This window comes from Oncorhynchus masou, chromosome 26 (assembly GCF_036934945.1).
Source record: "Oncorhynchus masou masou isolate Uvic2021 chromosome 26, UVic_Omas_1.1, whole genome shotgun sequence".
NCBI lineage: Eukaryota > Metazoa > Chordata > Actinopteri > Salmoniformes > Salmonidae > Oncorhynchus > Oncorhynchus masou.
This window is the reverse complement of record NC_088237.1, coordinates 19,088,730-19,110,680: the sequence shown is the minus strand read 5'-3', so window position 1 is coordinate 19,110,680 and position 21,951 is coordinate 19,088,730. Positions and strand designations below refer to the sequence as shown.

The window sequence follows — 21,951 nt, the reverse complement described above, 5'->3', positions numbered from 1 at the left end:
ATCCTTCATTTAAAATGATCCAAATGCATCCATTACAGAGTGTGTTTAGACAAGTCATGGGCCCTGATCATAGCCTCACCATTCTGCTTCATCAGAACAGTTGTTCAACCTTCCTACGATTACACTAACCCGGTAGCCATGCTCTGTGGAAGCACATGAAATGTTAACGTTTGCTATCTCTGAGAAAAAAAATAGTCCTCCATCCATTACACATAGTCAAAAAAAGTGTTGTTTTTCTCATGCCACAGTAATGGGAGCAACAATTCAACGTAAAAACATAATCACAAAACGTGTTGAACAGACTAGCAAAACCCATTAATACAATGATTAACAGAGAGGAAAGAGGACATGGAACACACACATCATTCTACTGTTTCCATTCAATTCCTTAACCGGATGTGACGAGGTGTAACTTCTAACCTGTTGACATCTGTTTACTGAAACTAACATATGTCAACACTGACTATCAATTTAACTGTAAAGACTACAGGAGGGTGGAGGCAAGAATAGCTCCAATTAATTAAATATACACACACACACTGCTGGTGGGGACATTAACCATGGGTGGTCAGTTCCCAGGGTCATCCATCTGCTGCTTCTGTGTTAGATAGTGTAACATCCAGCCTGACTGCATTGGGGAAATAGGGCAAAGGTCAAATATATAGGGCAAAGGTTAAATTCACACAGGATCCATACTACTCCTCCATGTTGTATTTATTATACCAGGCCAAGGGTGTCCTATGTGGGAAATAATTTAATAAATACGGCACCGATTGCTGGTTACTCTATTTGCTGGGGCTTGACACACATCTACAGTTGAAGTCGGAAGTTTACATATACCTTAACAAAATACATTTAAATTCAGTTTTTCACAATTCCTGACATTTGGCTTAGGAAAACCACCAAAAACCCTGAAATTTCCATCCCTAACCATAACATTTTCCGCCAAGATAGAACTGCCAAAGGGGGCGGTGTTGCAAACTACTGCAGAGATAGCCTGCAGAGTTCTATCTTACTATCCAGGTCTGTACCAAAACAATTCGAGCTTCTACTTCTAAAAATGCACCTTTCCAGAAACAAGTCTCTCACCATTGCTGCTTGCTATAGACCACCCTCTGCACCCAGCTGTGCCCTGGACACCATATGTGAATTTATTGCCCCCCATCTATCTTCTGAGCTCATGCTGCTCGGTGACCTAAACTGGGACATGCTTAACACCCCGGCCATCCTACAATCTAAGCTTGATGCCCTCAATCTCTCACAAATTATCAATGAACCGACCAGGTACAACCCCAAATCGGTAAACACGGGCACCCTCATAGATATCATCCTGACTAACTCGCCCTCCAAACACACCTCTGCTGTTTTCAACCAAGATCTCAGCAATCACTGCCTCATTGCCTGCATCCGTAATGAATCTGCAGTCAAACAACCACCCATCATCACTGTCAAACACTCCTTAAAACACTTCAACAAGCAGGCTTTTCTAAATCGACCTGGTCGGGGTATCCTGGAATGATACTGACCTCATCCCGTCAGTAGAGGAAGCCTGGTTATTCTTTAAAAGTGCCTTCCTTGCCATCTTAAATAAGCATGCTCCATTCAAAATATTTAGAACCAGGAACAGATATACCCCTTGGTTCACTCCAGACCGGACTGCCCTTGACCAGCACAAAAACATCCTGTGGCGTACTGTATCAGCATCGAATAGCCCCTGTGATATGCAACTTTTTAGGAAAGTTAGGAACCAATATACACAAGCAGTTAGTAAAGCTAAGGCTAGCTTTTTCAAACAGAAATTTGCATCCTGTAGTACAAACTCAAAACAATTCTGGAACACTAAGGTCCATGGAGAATAAGAGCACCTCCTCCCAGCTGCCCACTGCACTGAGGCTAGGAAACACTGTCACTACTGATAAATCCACAATAATTGAGAATTACAATAAGCATTTTTCTACAGCTGGCCATGCTTTCCACTTGGCTACCCCTACCCCGGTCAACAGCCCTGCGCTCCCCACAGCAACTCGCCCAAACCTCCCCCACTTCTCCTTAACCAAAATCCAGATAGCTGATGTTCTGAAAGAGCTGCAAAGTCTGAACCCCTACAAATCAGCCGGGCTAGACAATCTGGATCCTCTCTTTCTAAAATTATCTGCCAAAATTATTGCAACCCCTATTACTAGCCTGTTCAACCTCTCTTTTGTGTCATCTGAGATTCCCACAGATTGGAAAGCTGCTGCGGTCATCCCCCTCTTCAAAGGGGGAGACACTCTAGACCCAAACTGCTTCAGACCTATATCTATCCTACCCTGCCTTTCTAAGGTCTTTGAAAGCCAATTTAACAAACAGATTACCGACCATTTTGAATCTCACCGTACCTTCTCCGCTATGTAATCTGGTTTCAGAGCTGGTCATGGGTGCACGTCAGCCACGCTCAATGTCTTAAACGATATCATAGCCGCCATTGATAAGAGACATTACTGTGCAGCCGTATCCATTGACCTGGCTATGGCTTTCGACTCTGTCAATCACAACATTCTTATTGGCAGACTCAAAAGCCTTGGTTTCTCAAATGATTGCCTCGCTTGGTTCACCAACTACTTCTCCGATAGAGTTCAGTATGTAAAATCAGAGGGCCTGTTGTCCGGACCTCTGGCAGTCTCTAAGGGGGTGCCACAGGTTTCAATTCTCGGGCCGAGTCTCTTCCCTGTATACATCAATGATGTCACTCTCGCAGCTGCTGGTGATTCTTTGATCCACCTCTACGCAGACGACACCATTCTGTATACCTCTGGCCCAGATGAGTTTCAATGCCATACAACTCTTCCGTGGCCTCCAACTGCTCTTAAATGCAAGTAAAACTAAATGCGTGCTCTTCAACCGATCGCTGCCCGCACCTGCCCGCCCATCCAGCATCACTACTCTGGACGGTTCTGACTTAGAATACATTGGGGAGAACAAGTATTTGATAACCTGCAAAATCGGCAGTGTTTCCTACTTACAAAGCATGTAGAGGTCTGTAATTGTTTTATCATACGTACACTTCAACTGTGAGAGACGGAATCTAAAAAAAATCCAGAAAATGTTATGATTTTTAAGTATTTAATTTGCAATTTATTGCATGACACAAGTATTTGATCACCTACCAACCAGTAAGAATTCCCGCTCTCACAGACCTGTTAGTTTTTGTTTAAGAAGCCCTCATGTTCTCCACTCATTACCTGTATTAACTGCACCTGTTTGAACTTGTTACTTGTATAAAAGACACCAGTCCAAACACTCAATCAAACAGACTCCAACCTCTCCACAATGGCCAAGACCAGAGAGCTGTGTAAGGACATTAGGGATAAAATTGTAGTCCTGCATAAGGCTGGGATGGGCTACAGGACAATAGGCAAGCAGCTTGGTGAGAAGGCAACAACTGTTGGCGCAATTATTAGAAAATGGAAGAAGTTCAAGATGACGGTCAATCACCCTCAGTCTGATCATGAGGAAGGTGAAAGATCAGCCCAGAACTACACGGCAGGACTTGGTCAATGACCTGAAGAGAGCTGGGACCACAGTCTCAAAGAAAACCATTAGTAACACACTACGCCGTCATGGATTAAAATCCTGCAGCGCACGCAAGGTCCCCCTGCTCAAGCCAGCGCATGTCCAGGCCCGTCTGAAGTTTGCCAATGACCATCTGGATGATCCAGAGGAGGAATGGGAGAAGGTCATGTGGTCTGATGAGACAAAACTAGAGGTTTTTGGTCTAAACGACACTCACCGTGTTTGGAGGAGGAAGAAGAATGAGTACAACCCCAAGAACACCATCCCAACCGTGAAGCATGGAGGTGGAAACATCATTCTTTGGAGATGCTTTTCTGCAACGGGGACAGGACGACTGCACCATATTGAGGGGAGGATGGATGGGGCCATGTATCATGAGATCTTAGCCAACAACTCCTTCCCTCAGTAAGAGCATTGAAGATGGGTCATGGCTGGTTCTTCCAGCATGATAACGACCCGAAACACACAGCCAGGGCAACTAAGGAGTGGCTCCGTAAGAACCACCTCAAGGTCCGGGAGTGGCCTAGCCAGTCTCTAGACCTAAACCCAATAGAAAATCTTTGGAGGGAGCTGAAAGTCCTTATTGCCCAGCGACAGCCCTGAAAAGTGAAGGATCTGGAGAAGGTCTGTATGGAGGAGTGCGCCAAAATCCCTGCTGTAGTGTGTGCAAACCTGGTCAAGAACTACAGGAAACGTATGATCTCTGTAATTGCAAACAAAGGTTTCTGTACCAAATATTAAATTATGTTTTTCTGATGTATCAAATACTTATGTCATGCAATAAAATGCAAATTAAATACTTAAAAATCATACAATGTTATTTTCTGGATTTTTAGATTCCGTCTCTCACAGTTGAAGTGTACAGACCTCTACATGCTTTGTAAGTAGGAAAACCTGCAAAATCGGCAGTGTATCAAATACTTGTTCTCCCAACTGTATGTGGACAACTGCAAATGCCTAGGTGTCTGGTAAGACTGTAAACTCTCCTTCCAGACTCACATTAAACATCTCCAATCCAAAATGAAATCTGGAATCGGCTTCCTATTTCGCAACAAATCTTCCTTCACTCGTGCTGCCTAACATACCCTCGTAAAACTGACCATCCTACCGATCCTAGACTTCGGCGAAGTAATTTACAAAATAGCCTCCAACACTCTACTCAACAAATTGGATGCAGTCTATCACAGTGCCATCCGTTTTGTCACCAAAGCCCCATATACTACCCACCACTGCGACCTGTATGATCTTGTTGGCTGGCCCGCTTCATACTCGTCACCAAACCCACTGGCGCCAGGTCATCTACAAGTCTCTGCTAGATAAAGCCCCACCTTATCTTAGCTCACTGGTCACCATAGCAGCACCCACCTGTAGCATGCACTCCAGCAGGTATATCTCACTGGTCACCCCCAATGCCAATTCTTCCTTTGGCCGCCTCTCCTTCCAGTTCTCTGCTGTCAATGACTGGAACGAACTGCAAAAATCTCTGAAGCTGGAGACTCTTACCTCCCTCACAAGCTTTAAGCACCAGCTGTCAGAGCAGCTCACAGATCACTGCACCTGTACATAACTCCTCTATAAATAGCCCATCCAATCTACCTCATCCCCATACTGTATTTATTTTTCTCCTTTAAAAGGAGCATATCTATATTTTTTTAACCTTTATTTAACTAGGCAAATCAGTTAAGAACAAATTCTTATTTTCAATGACGGCCTAGGAACAGTGGGTTAACTGCCTCTTCAGGGGAAAAATGACAGATTTGTACCTTGTCAGCTCGGGGGTTTGAACTTGCAACCTTCTGGTTACTAGTCCAACACTCTAATCACTAAGCTATCCTGCCTCCCGAGTATCTCAACTTGCACATTCCTCTTCTGCACATCCTACCATTCCAGTGTGTAATTGCTACATTGTAATTACTTTGCCACCATGGCCTAATTAAATAAAGGTGAAATTAAAAAAATACTTGTGTACTATTGTTTGTACAGATGAACGTGGTACCTTCGGGCATTTGGAAATTGCTCCCAAGGATGAACCAGGCTTGTGTAGGTCTACATTTCTTTTTCTGAAGTCTTGGCTGATTTCTTTTGACTTTCACATGTTGTCAAGCGAAGAGGCACTGAGCTTGAAGGTGGGCCTTGAAATACATCCAAAGGTACACCTCCAATTGACTCAAATGATGTCAATTAACCTATCAGAATCTTCTAAAGCCATTACATTATTTTCTGGTATTAAACAAGCTGTTTAAAGGCACAGTCAACTTAGTGTATGTCAACTTTTGACCCACTGGAATTGTGATACAGTGAATTATAAGTGAAATAATCTGTCTGTAAACTGTTGTTGGAAAGATTACTTGTGTCATGCACAAAGTAGATGTCTTAACCGACTTGCCAAAACTATAGTTTGTTAACAAGAAATTTGTCAAATGACTCCAGTCTAAGTGTATGTAAATTTCCAACTTCAACTGTATATAAAGTAGAGAGAAAAACACTTAAGAACATAACATTAGAAGATTTTATATACTGAATAACCACAAAAGGTAGCAAGTACTGGGACTGCAGTCAGAGGCCTTAGTCGGCAGACGGAGTCAAAAGTCGAGACCCAAGTGGAACCCAGTTATAGAATGCAGTGTTTTTCTGTCCCTTCAGTCTTGACGCACAGAGACACAGGTCCTGGGAAGCAGCGTGACACACTGATGTGCCAACCGTTTGACCATTAACGGTCAAAACAGGGACAAGTCTCGACAAAGCTGATAGGAATGCTGCTGACCAATGAGCCGGCTCCATATAAGGGCAAATATCAGTGTTTTTCCCCTCATGCCACAGTAACGGGCGCAACGGTCAACCTAAAAACATCATCACATAACTTGTTGAACAGCCTGGAAAGACCCATGAATATAATGATTAACAGAGAGGAAGGAGGATATAGAACACACATCATTCTACTGTTCCCATCAGCGGTGCATTAAATACCTTAATGAACGTACAGGTAACTGCCAAAAAGGAAACACCAACATAAAGTGTCTTAATAGGGCGTTGGGTCACCACAAGCCAGAACAGCATCGATGCATAGATTCTACAAGTTTCTGGAACTCTGTTGGGGGGATGCGACACCCCTCCTCCACAAGAAATTCCAACTTTGGTGTTTTGTTAATGGTGGTGAAAAATGCCGTGGATGGGGGCATTGCCATCCTATGGGGTCATAGCTATGTTAGGCGAAATAAGAGCCTACCCAGATCTTTCTTTACATGACACTAAGCTGGATGGGATGTTAAACATTTAATTAACTTAGGAACCACACCTGTGTGGAAGCACCTGCTTTCAATTTCTCGTTGTTTCCATTATTTTGGCAGCTACCTGTATGCAACTTCTAACCTGGAGAAGTGAAACTAAACAGATTAAAAATGAAGTGTCCCTGCTTTGGTACATACTGCACTGCAGGGCTTTGGCCCATAGAGGGGAGAGCTCCAGAATAGGAAACACAAGAGACACCTGAGCCCAGAGTCTAGACACACATATACACATTTGAGTCAGCCATTGAGTCCTCCACTCAGTCCCTACTCATTTATACTACATGAGAACCAGAGTAGACAGACTAGAGGCTGATATAGGATCTTCCCTTTGGGAGAAAGGAGGATTCCCCTATAGACCCATCCAGCAGTCAGCCAGTGTTTACGCTTGTTGCCTCGACTTAGAAGTCCTCTGCAATACCAAACTGACAAACAAGAGTACAGTCTTGCTGCTGATGGTCAAGTTACATAACGCTGTTGGTATTATGCAACATCAGTACCTCTCCAGTTCTTTGAGGACCAAAGAACAAAAAGACAGAAAGAAAGGGACTAAAATGGCTGACATTTGGTATAACATACAAGATCAAACACCAGGAATAAATATTGGTGGTTGAACCTATACAGGTTATTCACATTGAGAGCATATATCACTTAAATGTGTCTTCTAGACCCTATTTCTAAACCAATCTGGTGCTTGGAATACCAATAACTATGCCAGAAGGGAGATCTGAGACAGTATGAAATAGATACAAGCTGAGCTAGACAAACCAGACACGTTTCATAATAAGATTCTACCAAAAACATGAGACAACTAACAGTCAGTGTGTGATTCAGCCTTTATTCAGAGTATTTACATAAACGAGGAGAAAGACGGGGGGGTAGAGGAGGAGAGGTGAGGGTCGTGTTAAGGTCATCCGGCCTGCTTCTTCAGCGTGTGTCCATAGAGTGCGTCTCCCACCAGCTCTCTCACGGCCTCCCTGTCCTCGGCGTCTGTCAGGGACACAAATGGTGGCTATGACCCTTGACCAGACAATGATCATATGACCTGTCTGTCCTCTGGCGGCATGAGCGCCTTCTGATTGAAAGGTTGCAAGTTCGAGTCCCTCTGAGGGAGCTGGGACTGCTCTGTATTAAACTGTCTTTAGTGGGGTTGGGTCAGAGTGGGTTTTGAAATGCAGATGAGAGCACTGCTTTAGATGAATCATAAATGACAGCTCAGCCAGTGGAGGAGCTCCCTGCTGCTTTGAGGACCTCTTCTACCGGCATTCACTTAAACTGGGGAGTTTAGAATGCATGACCATGGTTGCTTTGGGAAGGTGATGCAGAAAAAGTGTGACATCATCATGTAGAAGCAGGATGCCATGCATTACGGATGGACCCTTCATATAGCTGGCCCCTTAAAGAAAATGCATTAGGGCAGGATGTTAAATCAAGAGATGCAGACAGGTAGTATGTAGTAGCTGCATGTCTGAGCTTTCTTGTTGAGGGTCCAACTTTGTAAGTGTTGTTCAAACCCATATTTACATAGTAATGACATACTGCAGACAGGTACACAGGTTCACTTAACATAAATGTTTCAGCTTGCCACAGTGAAACACCTGAGAGTGGTGGTACAAAGTAAACTGTACCATCTGCATGGCAACGCTGCTTAGAAGACATTCAGATTATTCATTTACTGCTGTAATAAACAAGTAGAGAGAGATAAAAGTCCCCATAGGTATAACAAATATGCCTCTCTCCTCACGGTGTCTTGGTTTTACCTGTACAGCAACAGCCAGAATTATTAGTCAGTCAGTCACACTTCCTGCCTCCCTCTTTCTCTAGTTCTTACTCTCTCCAGTTCTCCAGTTCTCTTACTCTCCCTCTCTCCAGTTCTCTTACTCTTACTCTCTCCAGTTCTCTTACTCTCTCCAGTTCTCTTACTCTTACTCTCTCCAGTTCTCTTACTCTTACTCTCTCCAGTTCTCTTACTCTTACTGACTCCAGTTCTCTTACTCTTACTCTCTCCAGTTCTCTTACTCTCTCCAGTTCTCTTACTCTTACTCTCTCCAGTTCTCTTACTCTTACTCTCTCCAGTTCTCTTACTCTTACTCTCTCCAGTTCTCTTACTCTTACTCTCTCCAGTTCTCTTACTCTTACTCTCTCCAGTTCTCTTACTCTCTCCAGTTCTCTTACTCTCTCCAGTTCTCTTACTCTCTCCAGTTCTCTTACTCTCTCCAGTTCTCTTACTCTCTCCAGTTCTCTTACTCTCTCCAGTTCTCTTACTCTCTCCAGTTCTCTTACTCTCTCCAGTTCTCTTACTCTCTCTCTAGTTCTCTTACCCCCCTCTCTCTACTGTCCCTACCCCCACCTCTCTCTCTACCCCCCTCTTCTGTCCCTACCCCCCTCTCTCTGTCCCTACCCCCCTCTGTCCCTCTCTGTCCCTACCCCCCCCTCTCTCTGTCCCCCCTCTCTCTGTCCCTACCCCCCTCTCTCTGTCCCTACCCCCCTCTCTCTCTCTACCCCCCTCTCTCTGTCCCTACCCCCCTCTCTCTCTGTCCCTACCCCCCTCTCTCTCTGTCCCTACCCCCCTCTCTCTCTGTCCCTACCCCCCTCTCTCTCTGTCTCTACTGTCTCTACCCCTCTGTCTCTCTCTCTCTCTGTCCCTACCCCCCCCTCTCTCTCTACCCCCCTCTCTCTCTGTCTCTACCCCCCTCTCTCTCTCTGTCCCTACCTCCTGTCCTACTCTCTCTCTGTCTCTACCCCCCTCTCTGTGTCTCTACTGTCCCTACCCCCCTCTCTGTCCCTACCCCCCTCTCTCTCTCTCTCTCTCTGTCTCTACCCCTCTACTCTCTGTCTCTACCCCCCTCTCTCTCTGTCTCTACCCCCCTCTCTCTCTGTCTCTACCCCCGCTCTGTGTCTCTCTCTCCCCCCCCTCTCTCTCTGTGTCTCTACCCCCCTCTCTCTGTCTCTACTCTCTCTGTGTCTCTACCCCCCTCTCTCTCTCTCCCCCTCTCTGTGTCTCTACCCCCCTCTCTGTCTCTACCCCCCTCTCTCTGTCTCTACCCCCCTCTCTCTACTCTCTCTCTGTCTCTCTACCCCCCTCTCTCTCTGTGTCTCTCCCCCCTCTCTCTGTGTCTCTACCCCCCTCTCTCTCTGTCTCTACCCCCCCCCTCTCCCCCCCCCTCTCTCTGTCTCTACCCCCCCCCTCTCTGTCTCTCTCTCTCTCTACCCCCCCTCTCTGTCTCTACCTCTCTCTCTCTACCCCCCTCTGTCTCTACCTCTCTCTGTCTCTACCCCCCCCTCTACCCCCCTCTCTCTCTCTCTCTCTCTCTGTCTCTACCCCCCTCTGTGTCTCTCTGTCTCTACCCCCTCTCTCTCTCTCTCTCTACCCCCCTCTGTCTCTCTCTCTCTACCCCCCTCTCGCTCTGTCTCTACCCCCTCTCTCTCTGTCTCTACCCCCCTCTGTGTCTCTCTCTCTCTCTGTCTCTACCCCCCCTCTCTCTCTCTGTCTCTACCCCCCTCTCTCTCTGTCTCTACCCCCCCCCCCCCCTCTCTCTCCGTCTGTCTGTCCCTACCCCCTCCTCAGCCTCCATGACCACTGTGTCTCATGATGAATTAGGTAACAGTTCTCTGAAATCGCAGGAAGGAGCACCAACACGCCCAGGGGTTCAATTATTAACACGCTGCAGGAACAGGAAGCTTCTAGGCTTAGCTGCTGTTAGAAAATCTGTCGTCAGTACATTTAAAAAATATATATGAATAAGGCCTACATGAAATGGCCATCTGCAGACTATATAATCAAAAACAACAATAAAAACATTGAAGAAAAAAAGAAGTGGAATGGTATCAAATACATCAAACACATGGTTTCCAGGTGTTTGCTATTCCATTTGCTCTGTTCCGGCCATTATTATGAGCCGTCCTCCCCTCAGCAGCCTCCACTGGGTCTGGTAGCTGGACCATCTGTCACTCCGTGAGCACAGCAGCTACTGGCTCCGACAGAGTGGGCCATGCAGAGCAGCAGAGTATAGTACAAACGAACAGTCACACAGTACATGCATATGCAACAAACAGACAGAAAGCTAGCTAATGTATTATGTAGTGCAGTCTATGTCATTCATTAGTGGGGCAGACCAGGGACAGATGGAGATGGTGCCCACAGAGCAGAAAGATAAGCCTGAATAGAGCTTGGCAGCTTGTCGTCCTAAAAAACTGAAATGAGATACCTCTGGTTCGTTTCTATGGGGAAAATTAATGGGAAAGAATGGGGTTTTGGGATAAACGCTGAAAATAAGGTTAACACGGGTTTAGGAGATCTTATACGTTTTGTTCGAGGAGATCATATCAGGCCGATAATATCAGGCCGTTAACGTGACCTTTATGAATTATGAAGCCTTTTATGTCCATTTTTTGGATGACATAAATGCTTCTGTATTCACAAAAAGTGATATTAGCAGATGAAGATCATCTCATAGAACAAGATGCCCTAAGCCTGTGTTTACCACCAACCTTATTTTCGGCGCGTTTATCCAAAAACTCCATTCATTTACCCATAGGCTTTGCCCATGAACCATGGCAGACTGGTGCCTACAAAAAGACACCATTATGATTGTGTGTGATGTGTTTGTGAATCTGGGCAGTGTTTGACAGTGTTGCTAGCCTGCTAAGAGAGAATTCCCCTGGGATAGAGAGAGCGAAGAAGAGAGGGGCAGAGTGAGCTAGATGAAGAGAGCTGTCCCGTCTGCTCCATAGGAGTGAATGCGTGGATTCCAGCCTCTGCCTCTAGAAATTCTCCAGTCACGCACCAGAACAACAGTCTGCTGGCAGGGACAGGTTTTTACATACATGTAGACGAGTTGAGGAAACACACATTGAATCTTTTTCCCTTACTCTTAGTTAGAGGACATGAACACAGGACAGGAGATGCACTGTTTGTGTCAGGTAGCGTTAGCTGAGTTAATGGGGAACTAAACAATATGGTGGACAGGGAAAACCAGGAGCTTCTACCTGGTGCTGTGTTCTAATTAAATTACATGCAAGATGTATTTCAACCTACCTGTCGGCTCTCTCTAATAAGCCTGGGGATGAGGTTAGACCTAACAAAAAAAAATCTAGATATGATTTGAATGAGAGTAGCTTTTAGGTTTATATTGTTGTCTAACTCCAACTCACCCACTCCCAGTTGCTCCAGCCGGGCCTTGAACTCTGGCCTCTCCTCCAGGACCCTAAGGAGATGGGTGGGCTCCATGCGCTCCAGCTCCACCCTCCAGTACACATAGATCTTGTGGTTGAAGCTGACGTACACCAGACAGGGGCTGTTCTTGCCATCCTTACAGGTGTACTGACCTGTTAAACACCAACATGTAAGGCCGGTTAGACAACCACAGGGAAGAACATATTCCACATATTCCATGACTAGGGGCCTGAGTTTTCCCTAATCACATGTCCTAATCAGGACAAACTCCAGGCCCTAGTCATTACAGTAAAATATACATTGTGACAATAGGAGATGCTTAGAAATAAGATTGTTCAAATTAAATAAATCAAATCAGATTTTATTTGTTACATGTGCCGAATACAACAGGTACAGACAGACCTTACCATGAAGTGCTTAAAAACAAGCACCAAATGACCAATGCATTTTTATTTATTTTAGTAAGTAAGAAAATATTTGCTCATCACTGTGAACACACCTGTGAACACACCTGTGAACACACCTGTGAACACACCTGTGAACACACCTGTGAACACTGGCTCGCAAGCAATGCCAACAGTGGTGAGGCTGAGCTAATGCACTCCAATGACCACAGACACAAAGCATGGATGAGCCCTGAGCGTGTGTTGTTCACACACTAACTCTGATAGCACTGTAGAATGCAGGCAGTGTGCTTGAAGATTAAGTCCTGTCTGTAGCTTCAACATGCGTTCATCGTTACACATTACGCATTTTTTCCTTGTGGTATTACTATTATTTACATTATCCTCTGCACTGTTGGAAAGCGCCCGTAAGTTAGCATTTCACTGTTACTCTACACCTGTTGTTTACCAAGCATGTGACAAATAACATTTGATTTTTATTCTCGTCCATTTCTTTAATCCTCTTTTTAGATAACAATATGATCTCTCTCTGCTCTCAGAGAGCCACTGGGGCTCGTGCAGAGATTGGAGAAACAGCGTTTGACAGAGCCTGAGATAGAGGATGAAGCTTGTTTATGTGAGCCTGAAATCCAACACTGCCATCTAATGGTGACATGAGCTGGAAACATGCTGAATTAACACGGCCTATATCAGGTATTCACAAATTTGGGTACCCAATGCTGTCGGGGGTACGCCAAATTAAAATGTGATTCCCATTTAAAAATAATAATAATTGTATTTAAAAATATTTAAATTCTTCACATTTTCAAACAGTCCGTTAGTTTCCAACAGGGCTATACATTTGGGTGAGTTTTTTTTCTCACCAGAGTAGCCTCGTTTCACTACCAAAAATACAATTAAACCATCTAGTGTTCAGCAAAATAACAACACTATGTCAAATACAGGTAGCCTAGTCAAATAATTAACATCCAATCACATTAACCGTTACCCTCTCGAGGGAATTCCACTAATGGTCCGTAGGTACCTGGGAAAGCACCAATCAGACAGGGACGTTGGACCATCGAAGAGGCGCAAATATGATGAGAACTACATTGACTTGGGGCTCACTTATATTGGGAGTAGTGCCTTTCTTCAGCCACAGTGTGTTATATGTGCAAAAGTACTATCTCAATGAAACCTTCCCTCTTGTGCAGATATTTAGAAACAAAACATGCCAATTTTTTAAATAAGCCACAGGAGTTTTTTGAGCAAGAATTAAGACAAATTTAAAGTATTAAGACATGTATAAAAGATACCATTAATAAGAAGGGTCTAGAAGAGTCTTATATGGTGAGCTACTGAGTGGCTAGAACAGGCAAGCCCCATACTATTGTAGAGGACTTCATTCTTCCTGCTGCCGTGGATATGGCTGGGACACTGCTGGGGGAAAAGGCCAAAAAAAATATACAGACAATTGCTTCATCAAACAACACTGTTTCACAATGCATCAGTGACATGGCAGGAGATGTTTTGAAACAATTACTGCTTCGCATACAAGCCAGCGAACTATTACAGCTGGATGAGTCAACAGACGTGGCGGGCCTGGCACAGCTCCTGGTATATGTCCGTTATGTTTATGGGAGGTCAATTAAGGAAGACACCCTCTTCTGCAAACCACTGGAAACCAGGACAACAGGAGAGAATATTTTTAAAGTACTGGACAGCTTTGTGACTTTAAATGGACTTTGGTGGTCAATATGTTGGTATCTGTACTGATGGCGCAAAAGGCATGACAGGGAGACAGTGGAGTGGTAGCTCCTACTCCACATAACGGACATATACCAGGAGCTGTGCCAGGCCCGCCACATCTGTTGACTCATCCAGCTGTAACAAGTCACTGGCTTGGATGCGAAGCAGTAATTGTTTCAAAACATCTCCTGCCATGTCACTGATGTGTTGTGAAACATTGGCAGCATCCACCGAGAGGCTCTTGCTGCCAAAGGAATGCCTAACAGTTTGAAAGACGTTTTGGACAACACAGTGAAAATGGTTAACTTTGTTAAAGCAAGGCCCCTGAACGCATGTATTTTCTGCACTATGCAATGATATGGGAAGCGACCATGTAATGCTTTTACAACATACAGAAGTGCGCTGGTTATCAAGGGGAAAAATAGACACTTTTTTGGAATTGAGAGACGAGCTTAAAGTTTTCTTTACTGACCATAATTTTCACTTGTCTGACCGCTGCATGATGACGAGTTTCTCACACGACTGGCCTTTCTGGGTGATGTTTTTTCTCACCTGAATGATCTGAATCTTGGATTACAGGGACTCTCTGCAACTATATTTAATGTGCGGGACAAAAATTGAGGCTATGATTGAGAAGTTGGAGCTCTTCTCTGTCTGTATTAAACAAGGACAACACACAGGTCTTTCCATCATTGAATGATTTTTTGTGTATGCAAATGAACTCAAGCTTACGGACAATGTCAAATGTGATATAGCAAAGCACCAAAGTGAGTTGGGTGCGCAACTACGCAGTTACTTTCCCAAAACGGATGACACAAACAACTGGATTCGTTATCCCTTTCATGCCCTGCCTCCAGTCCACTTACCGATATCTGAACAAGAGCCTCATTGAAATTGCAACAAGCGGATCTGTGAAAATTGAATTTAAATCCGAAGGCTCTGCCAGATTTCTGGATTGGGCTGCGCTCAGTTTCTTGCCTTGGCAAATCGTGCTGTTAAGACACTGATGCCCTTTGCAACCACGTACCTATGTGAGAATGGATTCTCAGTCCTCACTAGCATGAAATCTAAACAGGCACAGGCACAGACTCTCTCCAATAAGGTGGAAAAATTGCAAGATTATGTTATAATACTTTTATTGTGTCAAATTGTATCAAATGGTTGTTTTATGCAACAGAATAGAGTATTCTGTTAACTATTGTGTGTGTGTGTTCTACTGAGGATGGGCCTCTGGGAGAAAACACTGATAGGAGATTTACGATGTCTTTTGGGTGATACAACCTAAAGAGCATTCCAGAGCATGAATTAATATTTCTGTTCTATACCGTACCAGGGAGAGATGGTTCCAGTTTGGCGTCTGAGGGCCAGACACTGGTCTCTATACAATGAAAACTGTTGACCAGCAGATACTGTCTGCTATGTATTATAGGTATATTTCATACAGATCTTAACCTTGTGACCCATTCTATACATCTGTTGTTCGTCATGTAGGTTGAAAGTGGTGTATCTTGGCTATAAAATACCTTTTGTCTCTGGGCTCTCAACGAATCCTCTTCGCGTGATTCGCCGACCAGTCATCGCTATTGCAAAGCTCTCACTAATAAGGATTCAGTTTAAGTAGAACTCTGGCTTGTGTGATAAGTTTGTCTCTCCTCATTTGATGATACAGAAATTAACCACCACACCAATACAACATTGCAGATTTATGTGCATCCTTTCAACCACACCCTTCTCATGAACCTGTGGTGAGTTATTCACAATTTTTGATGAATAAAGAGAAAAATTATTGATTATTATTATATTATTATTTGTGCCCTGGTCCTATAAGAGCTTTTTGTCGCGTCCCACGAGCCGGGTTGTGACAAAAACTCATACTCATTCTTATGTTGAAATAAATGTATCGTATAGTGTGTGCGTGGCAGGCTTACAATGATGGCAACAACAAAAAACATTTGAGAGTGCGCTGACCCTAGTGCTCGAGGGGGCACGCAGCTGGAGGTTGAATGTTTGAAGGGGTCTATAAAATGTTTGGGATCCACTGGTCTATAGCATTTGCTTAGTCATCACGTAAATCAGGTATACATAGGTGAGGGATATGACTAGAGTCTCACCTGCACAGAAAGCATTGACGTTCTCGTCAAACTGGAAGCGCACCACCATGCGGTTGTGGTCGATGATGTAGGTCTGACCATCCCAGGCACACGCCACCACCTCCTCTCTGCCGTCGCCCTGGAGACAAGAGGCACAGTCACAATGTCAAAAACCGCACAGGCACAAATGGTCACAAAAAAAACAAACGTAGATTGTTTTTGTAAACTCACTGTGACGTCCAGCTTCTGCAGAGAAAAGAGCTGGTGATCCACCTGCACTGACCATTTCAACTGCTCTGAACTGTCCATCAGTTTCAGGGTGCCTGGAACACAAAAACACACAATCACGTTAATCACATACTAAAATGACCAACATTTTATGCTTAATATTGTTAATGGTATCAAGGGTATTGTTTAAACTGCATATAATACGACAGTCCCCCAAAAAATACAGAGAACTTAAACAACTCAAGACCTGCAGATCACTGGTTCTCATGAGGTTAAGGAAAGCATTACATGGAATGAATCATTTCTGTGGTTACAGCAGCAGTCCGAGAGCTGGACACCAATTTTGCCCTATTTCCTTGCTTCGGGCTCAGGGATGGAGACATTTAGATGACGATGTTGAAGGTAACCTTTATTCACAACCATTTCTGTCCCTCAATCTCTCCTGAAAACACCAACAAGCTTTGAATCGAAATCAAAATACTTGGAAAAATCATCTTCATATTAAACTGCAACATTATCTTCATGCGTCACCTTTATTGTTTTAAATAAAATGGCTGTAATATGATCTGGTTACATTTCACTATTCCCTCAACAGAATTGCTCAAACGTTGATCCTAATTAGGGTACACAGGCATGTCAAGCCCTCTCTTGGTGCATCATTATTAGCCTATCTGTGACTGGCCCAGACTCTCTAGTAAGATAATCCTATTGGTTCACCTTTTCTTTAAATATTGATAGTCTCTCTAGGAGCTCACAGAGCCCTCAGCCTGCTCAACCACAACCAGTCTCCTCTGGTAACATTCATCCACAACACCTTCCTCCGTTCTCCATGCCTTTCCTAGTTCTGAGTGACCTTGTTAGACATTGTAATTAGTGAGAGAGTAAGAAAGGTCTTCCTTTTCCCCTTAAGGGGGCAATGGAGCAGGCTAGGCAGATATACTGCCTGTCAGAGATGTTTGTTGAGATAAACAGGTCGGTCAGGCATCTTCACAACCACATGTCATATAAACCTTGGATCTGGTTTTTTGTTGTTGCTGAGCCCACTGCAGTTATGATTTTGCTCATTATTTTAGAAGATAATTGACTGCCGTGATGTTAACACGTCCTATCTGAACACATCCTCATTAGAATTCTGTTATGAGACTGACTGCGTACAAAAGTTTAGAGTGGTCAGTGGTGCGATTAGCGAATTATGCAGCGTTGCTCTTCTGAACAACTCAATTAAGACACTTACCATCTAGAGTACAGAGGGCAAACAGGCCACATTTAGAGTCGCCGCCTTTGGAGCCTCTGCTTATGCTCCCGATGAGATGGGTGGAAACGTTCTTGTTGTGGATCCGACCAGTGGTCAGATGCAGAATGACGTCTCTGGAGGGACCCTCGCTGTGACAGACATATTACAAACACAGGACGATACCAACATGAACTGGCACAGCTTATCTATAATTAGACAGCCAAAGCACTGCTATATGTCTACTACATGTATTAATACTACATATGTATTAGGTGCTCTGCATGTCCAGTGGTATGTACCTGCCAGGAGTGGGTGGAGCCTCCTCCCCAGGCCCCGCCTCAGAGGAGCCCTGTTGTGTCCATGTGCAGAGCAGGATGGCAAAGCCACAACCAGGCTGGGACACCATCAGTTCAGGAAGTCCCTCTAGGTCTGGGTTTACTGACAGGCTGTCCACCTGTCACAGGAGGATATAATGGATTAGAAATAGTAGAGTGTACACTTTACAGGATGTGAAGTCACCCAGTGTTATGTGGGGTTTATATGTTGGGCCAGAGTTCAACTCGGGATAACCGGTCACACAACAAATCCTTAAGAACTAACCTGCTCCAGGGCAGGCTAACTCCACATCCCCTGAATGAAATGACTGAGCCGCGAGTTGAGGACCATTTAAATCAGATTCACTCCCTCTTGCAAAGACTGCATCATCCCCTCCATTTGAGGAAGATGACTGACTCAATATTTTATTAATCCAATGTTTTTTTGTGTGTGACAAAATAGTCACGTTAAAATATATCACATTACACATTTAGTAATGATAGAATGCATTTTAAACGTCACGCAATGTAACACTTTTGTGTGACTTCATGAATAACAAATGTCAGTAGGAGTGGGAAGGAAGGTGCTCGTGCATTGATAAGCACACCAAAGACAGCCTTAACGATAAGTTAGAAAATAAAGGTGGCCCTTCTGAAATCCTTTATCACACCATTAGCCTGCTGAATTTGCAAAATAACTTTTCCTTCATTTTTATTTCAGAACAAATTAAAAATGTGGCACTAATTAATTCATGGACGAATGTTTCAGCATTGTCTCAATGAAGAGTTCGACTAGCCATGTGCGAAATGAGCAGTTACAAGCCTGCTAGTTAGCGGCAGGCGGACGAGCAATTTCCACCGTCGTAGAACTGAGCTGAGCTGGAACGTAAATCTAGCTGAAGCTAGTAAGCTTTAGAAACCCTGAGTAGATTGCTTCGTAGGATAGGAGTTTTCAGTCTTTGATTGACATATTCCATGTTTGTCTATAGACCTGCCTGTCCCTCCAGAAGCCACTTCTTCAGCAGGACCAGCTGTCCAGAGCTCAGGTCTGAAGAATCGGTAGGCTCCTCCCAGCGGAACGCTCTCACCACACGGTCTGTGTATCCCACTACAAGCTCACTGCGCCCATCCCCATCTGCAAAGTGTGTACACACACATACACAGTTGAGAATAAAGCAGTCAAAAACAGAAGCGGTCAATCGCATTGAGGGTGCCTACATCTAGGGTGAAATAGGTGCAGAACAGAGAGGTTACCTATGTCACTAATAAGGATGACTTTGGTGTTGGCAGGAATGTGCTGAGAGAAGCAGGGTTTCTGGTCATCAGAGAACAGCGCCTCCTGCTGGCTGGATGAATCTGACTTGGCTCCTGCCACTGCAGACAGGTCAAACAGGTGAAACCATCCCTCTGCACCCACAGCAACTACAAAGTTCTGATGGATAAGTTAAGGCGTTGAATAGTTAGGTGATAGCACACACTGGATGCAAGGGGAAAATGACACAAATATTCCTCATCTGACTGGAGGACTATGCAGTTTCTGCACACCCACCCTTCCTTTGTTGCAGATGTCTCCAACACCAACACAGGTGAGCTAAAATATAACCAAAAATATAATTCATTAAATATGTCTAAATCTGCTAAAATAACAATATAAATCAGATGTGCAGACAGCGGTGTTCAAATGTCCTCTTTCATGCCACTACAGTTGTACTGAAATGTGCTGACATTTGAACTCAGAGAAAGTGATCAAATGCCCTCTAAGCAGCCACTTACCATGCCCACACATGTTCTAGTGATCCAAGGCTTGGCGTCATCATTCTTGTAAACATGCAGCTTTCCACTGGTGTCACCCACAATAAGTTCATTCAGCTGTTCAAAAATAATAACAGCTCATGTCAAGGTTCTGGTGTCAAGGTTTCCGTAGATATAAGACATGTTGTCTTAAATATGTTGAAGGTCAAGGAACGTGATAGGAGTACTGTTATGGCATCTACCATTTCACTCTTGACCCTCTTATCGTGACTGGAGGGAATGAGTCAGAGACCCTCTAAAGCAGGAGTTGCTATTTACAGTACAGGGGCTAGAAAGGCACAGCTGGACAATGAATGGGCAAGTGGAGAGTGGGCAGAGCAGTATATGACTTCTGAAAAAGTATTTATGTTGCCACGTAGGTGGGGGAAATAAATGGCAAAAAAACCGAGTTGATACATGTCATTGGTAGGCTACAGTATGTATAACTGGCCCTAGGAGGTGGATACACAAACGCCGTGAGCATTGAGACTACACACATTTTTTCAAGGATTGCTATGTCCGAAAACATGGACACAAGGAAAGATCACTGAATAATTGTCTAGCTGCTGATACTTTACCGAGTCATTGTCCGCATCACCAAGACAAATTGCATGAGGGAAAAGGGTTCCGGGGAAATCAAAACTAACACGCTGAACATAGCTCAAGGAGCGCATATCACCAGGTAACAGTTTGATAGCGGAGCTGGACACTGACAGCTGCAATTTGCACCACGCAAAAGCAAGTTAGAGAAACATCAAGTAGGTTGCTGTTTTAAAGCGTATATTTTAGCGTTGTTTCTGCTTTTAAACTTGACGTGATAACTATTATCAACCACTAAAAAAAACAGAAAGCTGTAGTGAAGTTATAAAACGCGAGGGTGTACGCACTTCCTTAAACAAAGCACACGTGATAAAAAAAACAGTACGGAAGCATACTCCAGACAAGCTTTACGCGTTTTGTAATTTGCGATTCGTATGGTGGCGATATTTATTGTAATCATACAGATATCGTTAGTTATTGATAAATAAACAGCCAACAAAAATATATTATATTGTAACATAATCCCTGCATTTGTGTTTATGCACAAATAATGAATCCCACCTAGCTGATTATTCAATTGTTCATAATATTTGCCTAATGTCACATTCACATTTAGCCTAGTAATTCCAGAATATTATATGATTGTAAATGATAAATTATAATGTCAGTGAGCTAAAATAATAACGTGGTAGACTGCTGTGGGCATTAAATCCCAAAAAATTAAAAACTCAGTACAAATGCCATCAAGTTCACATAGATTTGAAAGGCATTTGGGTGATGCACTGTCAATCCTCTAGAGGGTGCTGCAGTACAAGACAAAATAGTTTACAACTATTTCACCTCATGCATACTGTCGAGGGACCCAAGGCCCTTCTGACCCATATGACCCTTTGAGTGAGTAACCCAAGCCACCGTTGGTTTGCCTATATATTAGGCCTACATGTTTGAAAGGCCTACATTTGTTGGTATATTCCCAGAAGTGCGGAATCATTTCAGTGCACATAACAGCCTGTGAATAGTTACTGCAGCTGAGACGCTGTTTTCAGTGATCTCCAGTGGTGTAAAGTACTTAAGTAAAAATATTTTAAAGTACTACTTAAGTAGTTTTTTGGGTATCTGTACTTTATTTTACTATTTATATGTTTGACCACTTGTACTTTTATTTCACTACATTCCTTAAGAAAATAGTGTACTTTTTACTCCATACATCTTCCTTGACACCCAAAAGTACTTTTGAATTTTGAATACTTAGCAGGACAGGAAAATAGTCAAATTCACACACTTATCAACTAAACATCCCTGTTCACCCCTACTGCCTCAGATCTGGCGGACTCACTAAACACACATGCTTTGTTTGTAAATTATGTCTGAAGGTTGAAGTGTGCCAGAAGCTTTCTATAAATAAGAAAAAAATAAGAAAATGGTGTCATCTGGCTTGCTTAATATAAAGAATTTGAAATTATTTATACTTTTACTTTTGATACATAAGAATATTTTAAACCAAATATTTTTACTCAAGTAGAATTTTACTGGGTGACTTTTACTTTTACTTTTACTTATTTTCTATTAAGGTAGATTTACTTTTACTCAAGCATGACAGTTGGGTACTT

At 43.6% G+C, this 21,951-nt stretch overlaps 1 protein-coding gene across 4 annotated transcripts; it reads right to left on the bottom strand.

Annotated features, from left to right (window-relative positions):
• Positions 1–7,654: 7,654 nt before the first annotated feature.
• On the bottom strand, positions 7,655–20,697 carry itfg2 (integrin alpha FG-GAP repeat containing 2). Of its 4 annotated transcripts, none has more exons than XM_064938725.1 (11): positions 20,380–20,697; positions 19,784–19,879; positions 19,560–19,601; positions 19,265–19,442; positions 19,006–19,145; positions 17,996–18,150; positions 17,697–17,845; positions 16,466–16,557; positions 16,256–16,373; positions 11,991–12,164; positions 7,655–8,232 (listed from the first exon to the last, which is right to left on the bottom strand). In XM_064938725.1, exons 1-11 carry the CDS (start codon positions 20,473–20,475, stop codon positions 8,093–8,095), a joined length of 1,380 nt encoding a protein of 459 aa, XP_064794797.1. In that variant the 5' UTR covers positions 20,476–20,697; the 3' UTR covers positions 7,655–8,092. The 4 variants fall into 4 exon arrangements, 3 of the variants coding, with proteins under 3 accessions (XP_064794797.1, XP_064794798.1, XP_064794799.1); XM_064938726.1 differs by having other exon boundaries at positions 7,655–7,826; XM_064938727.1 differs by lacking the exon at positions 20,380–20,697 and adding an exon at positions 20,005–20,373.
• Between the last annotated feature and the right edge of the window lie 1,254 nt (positions 20,698–21,951).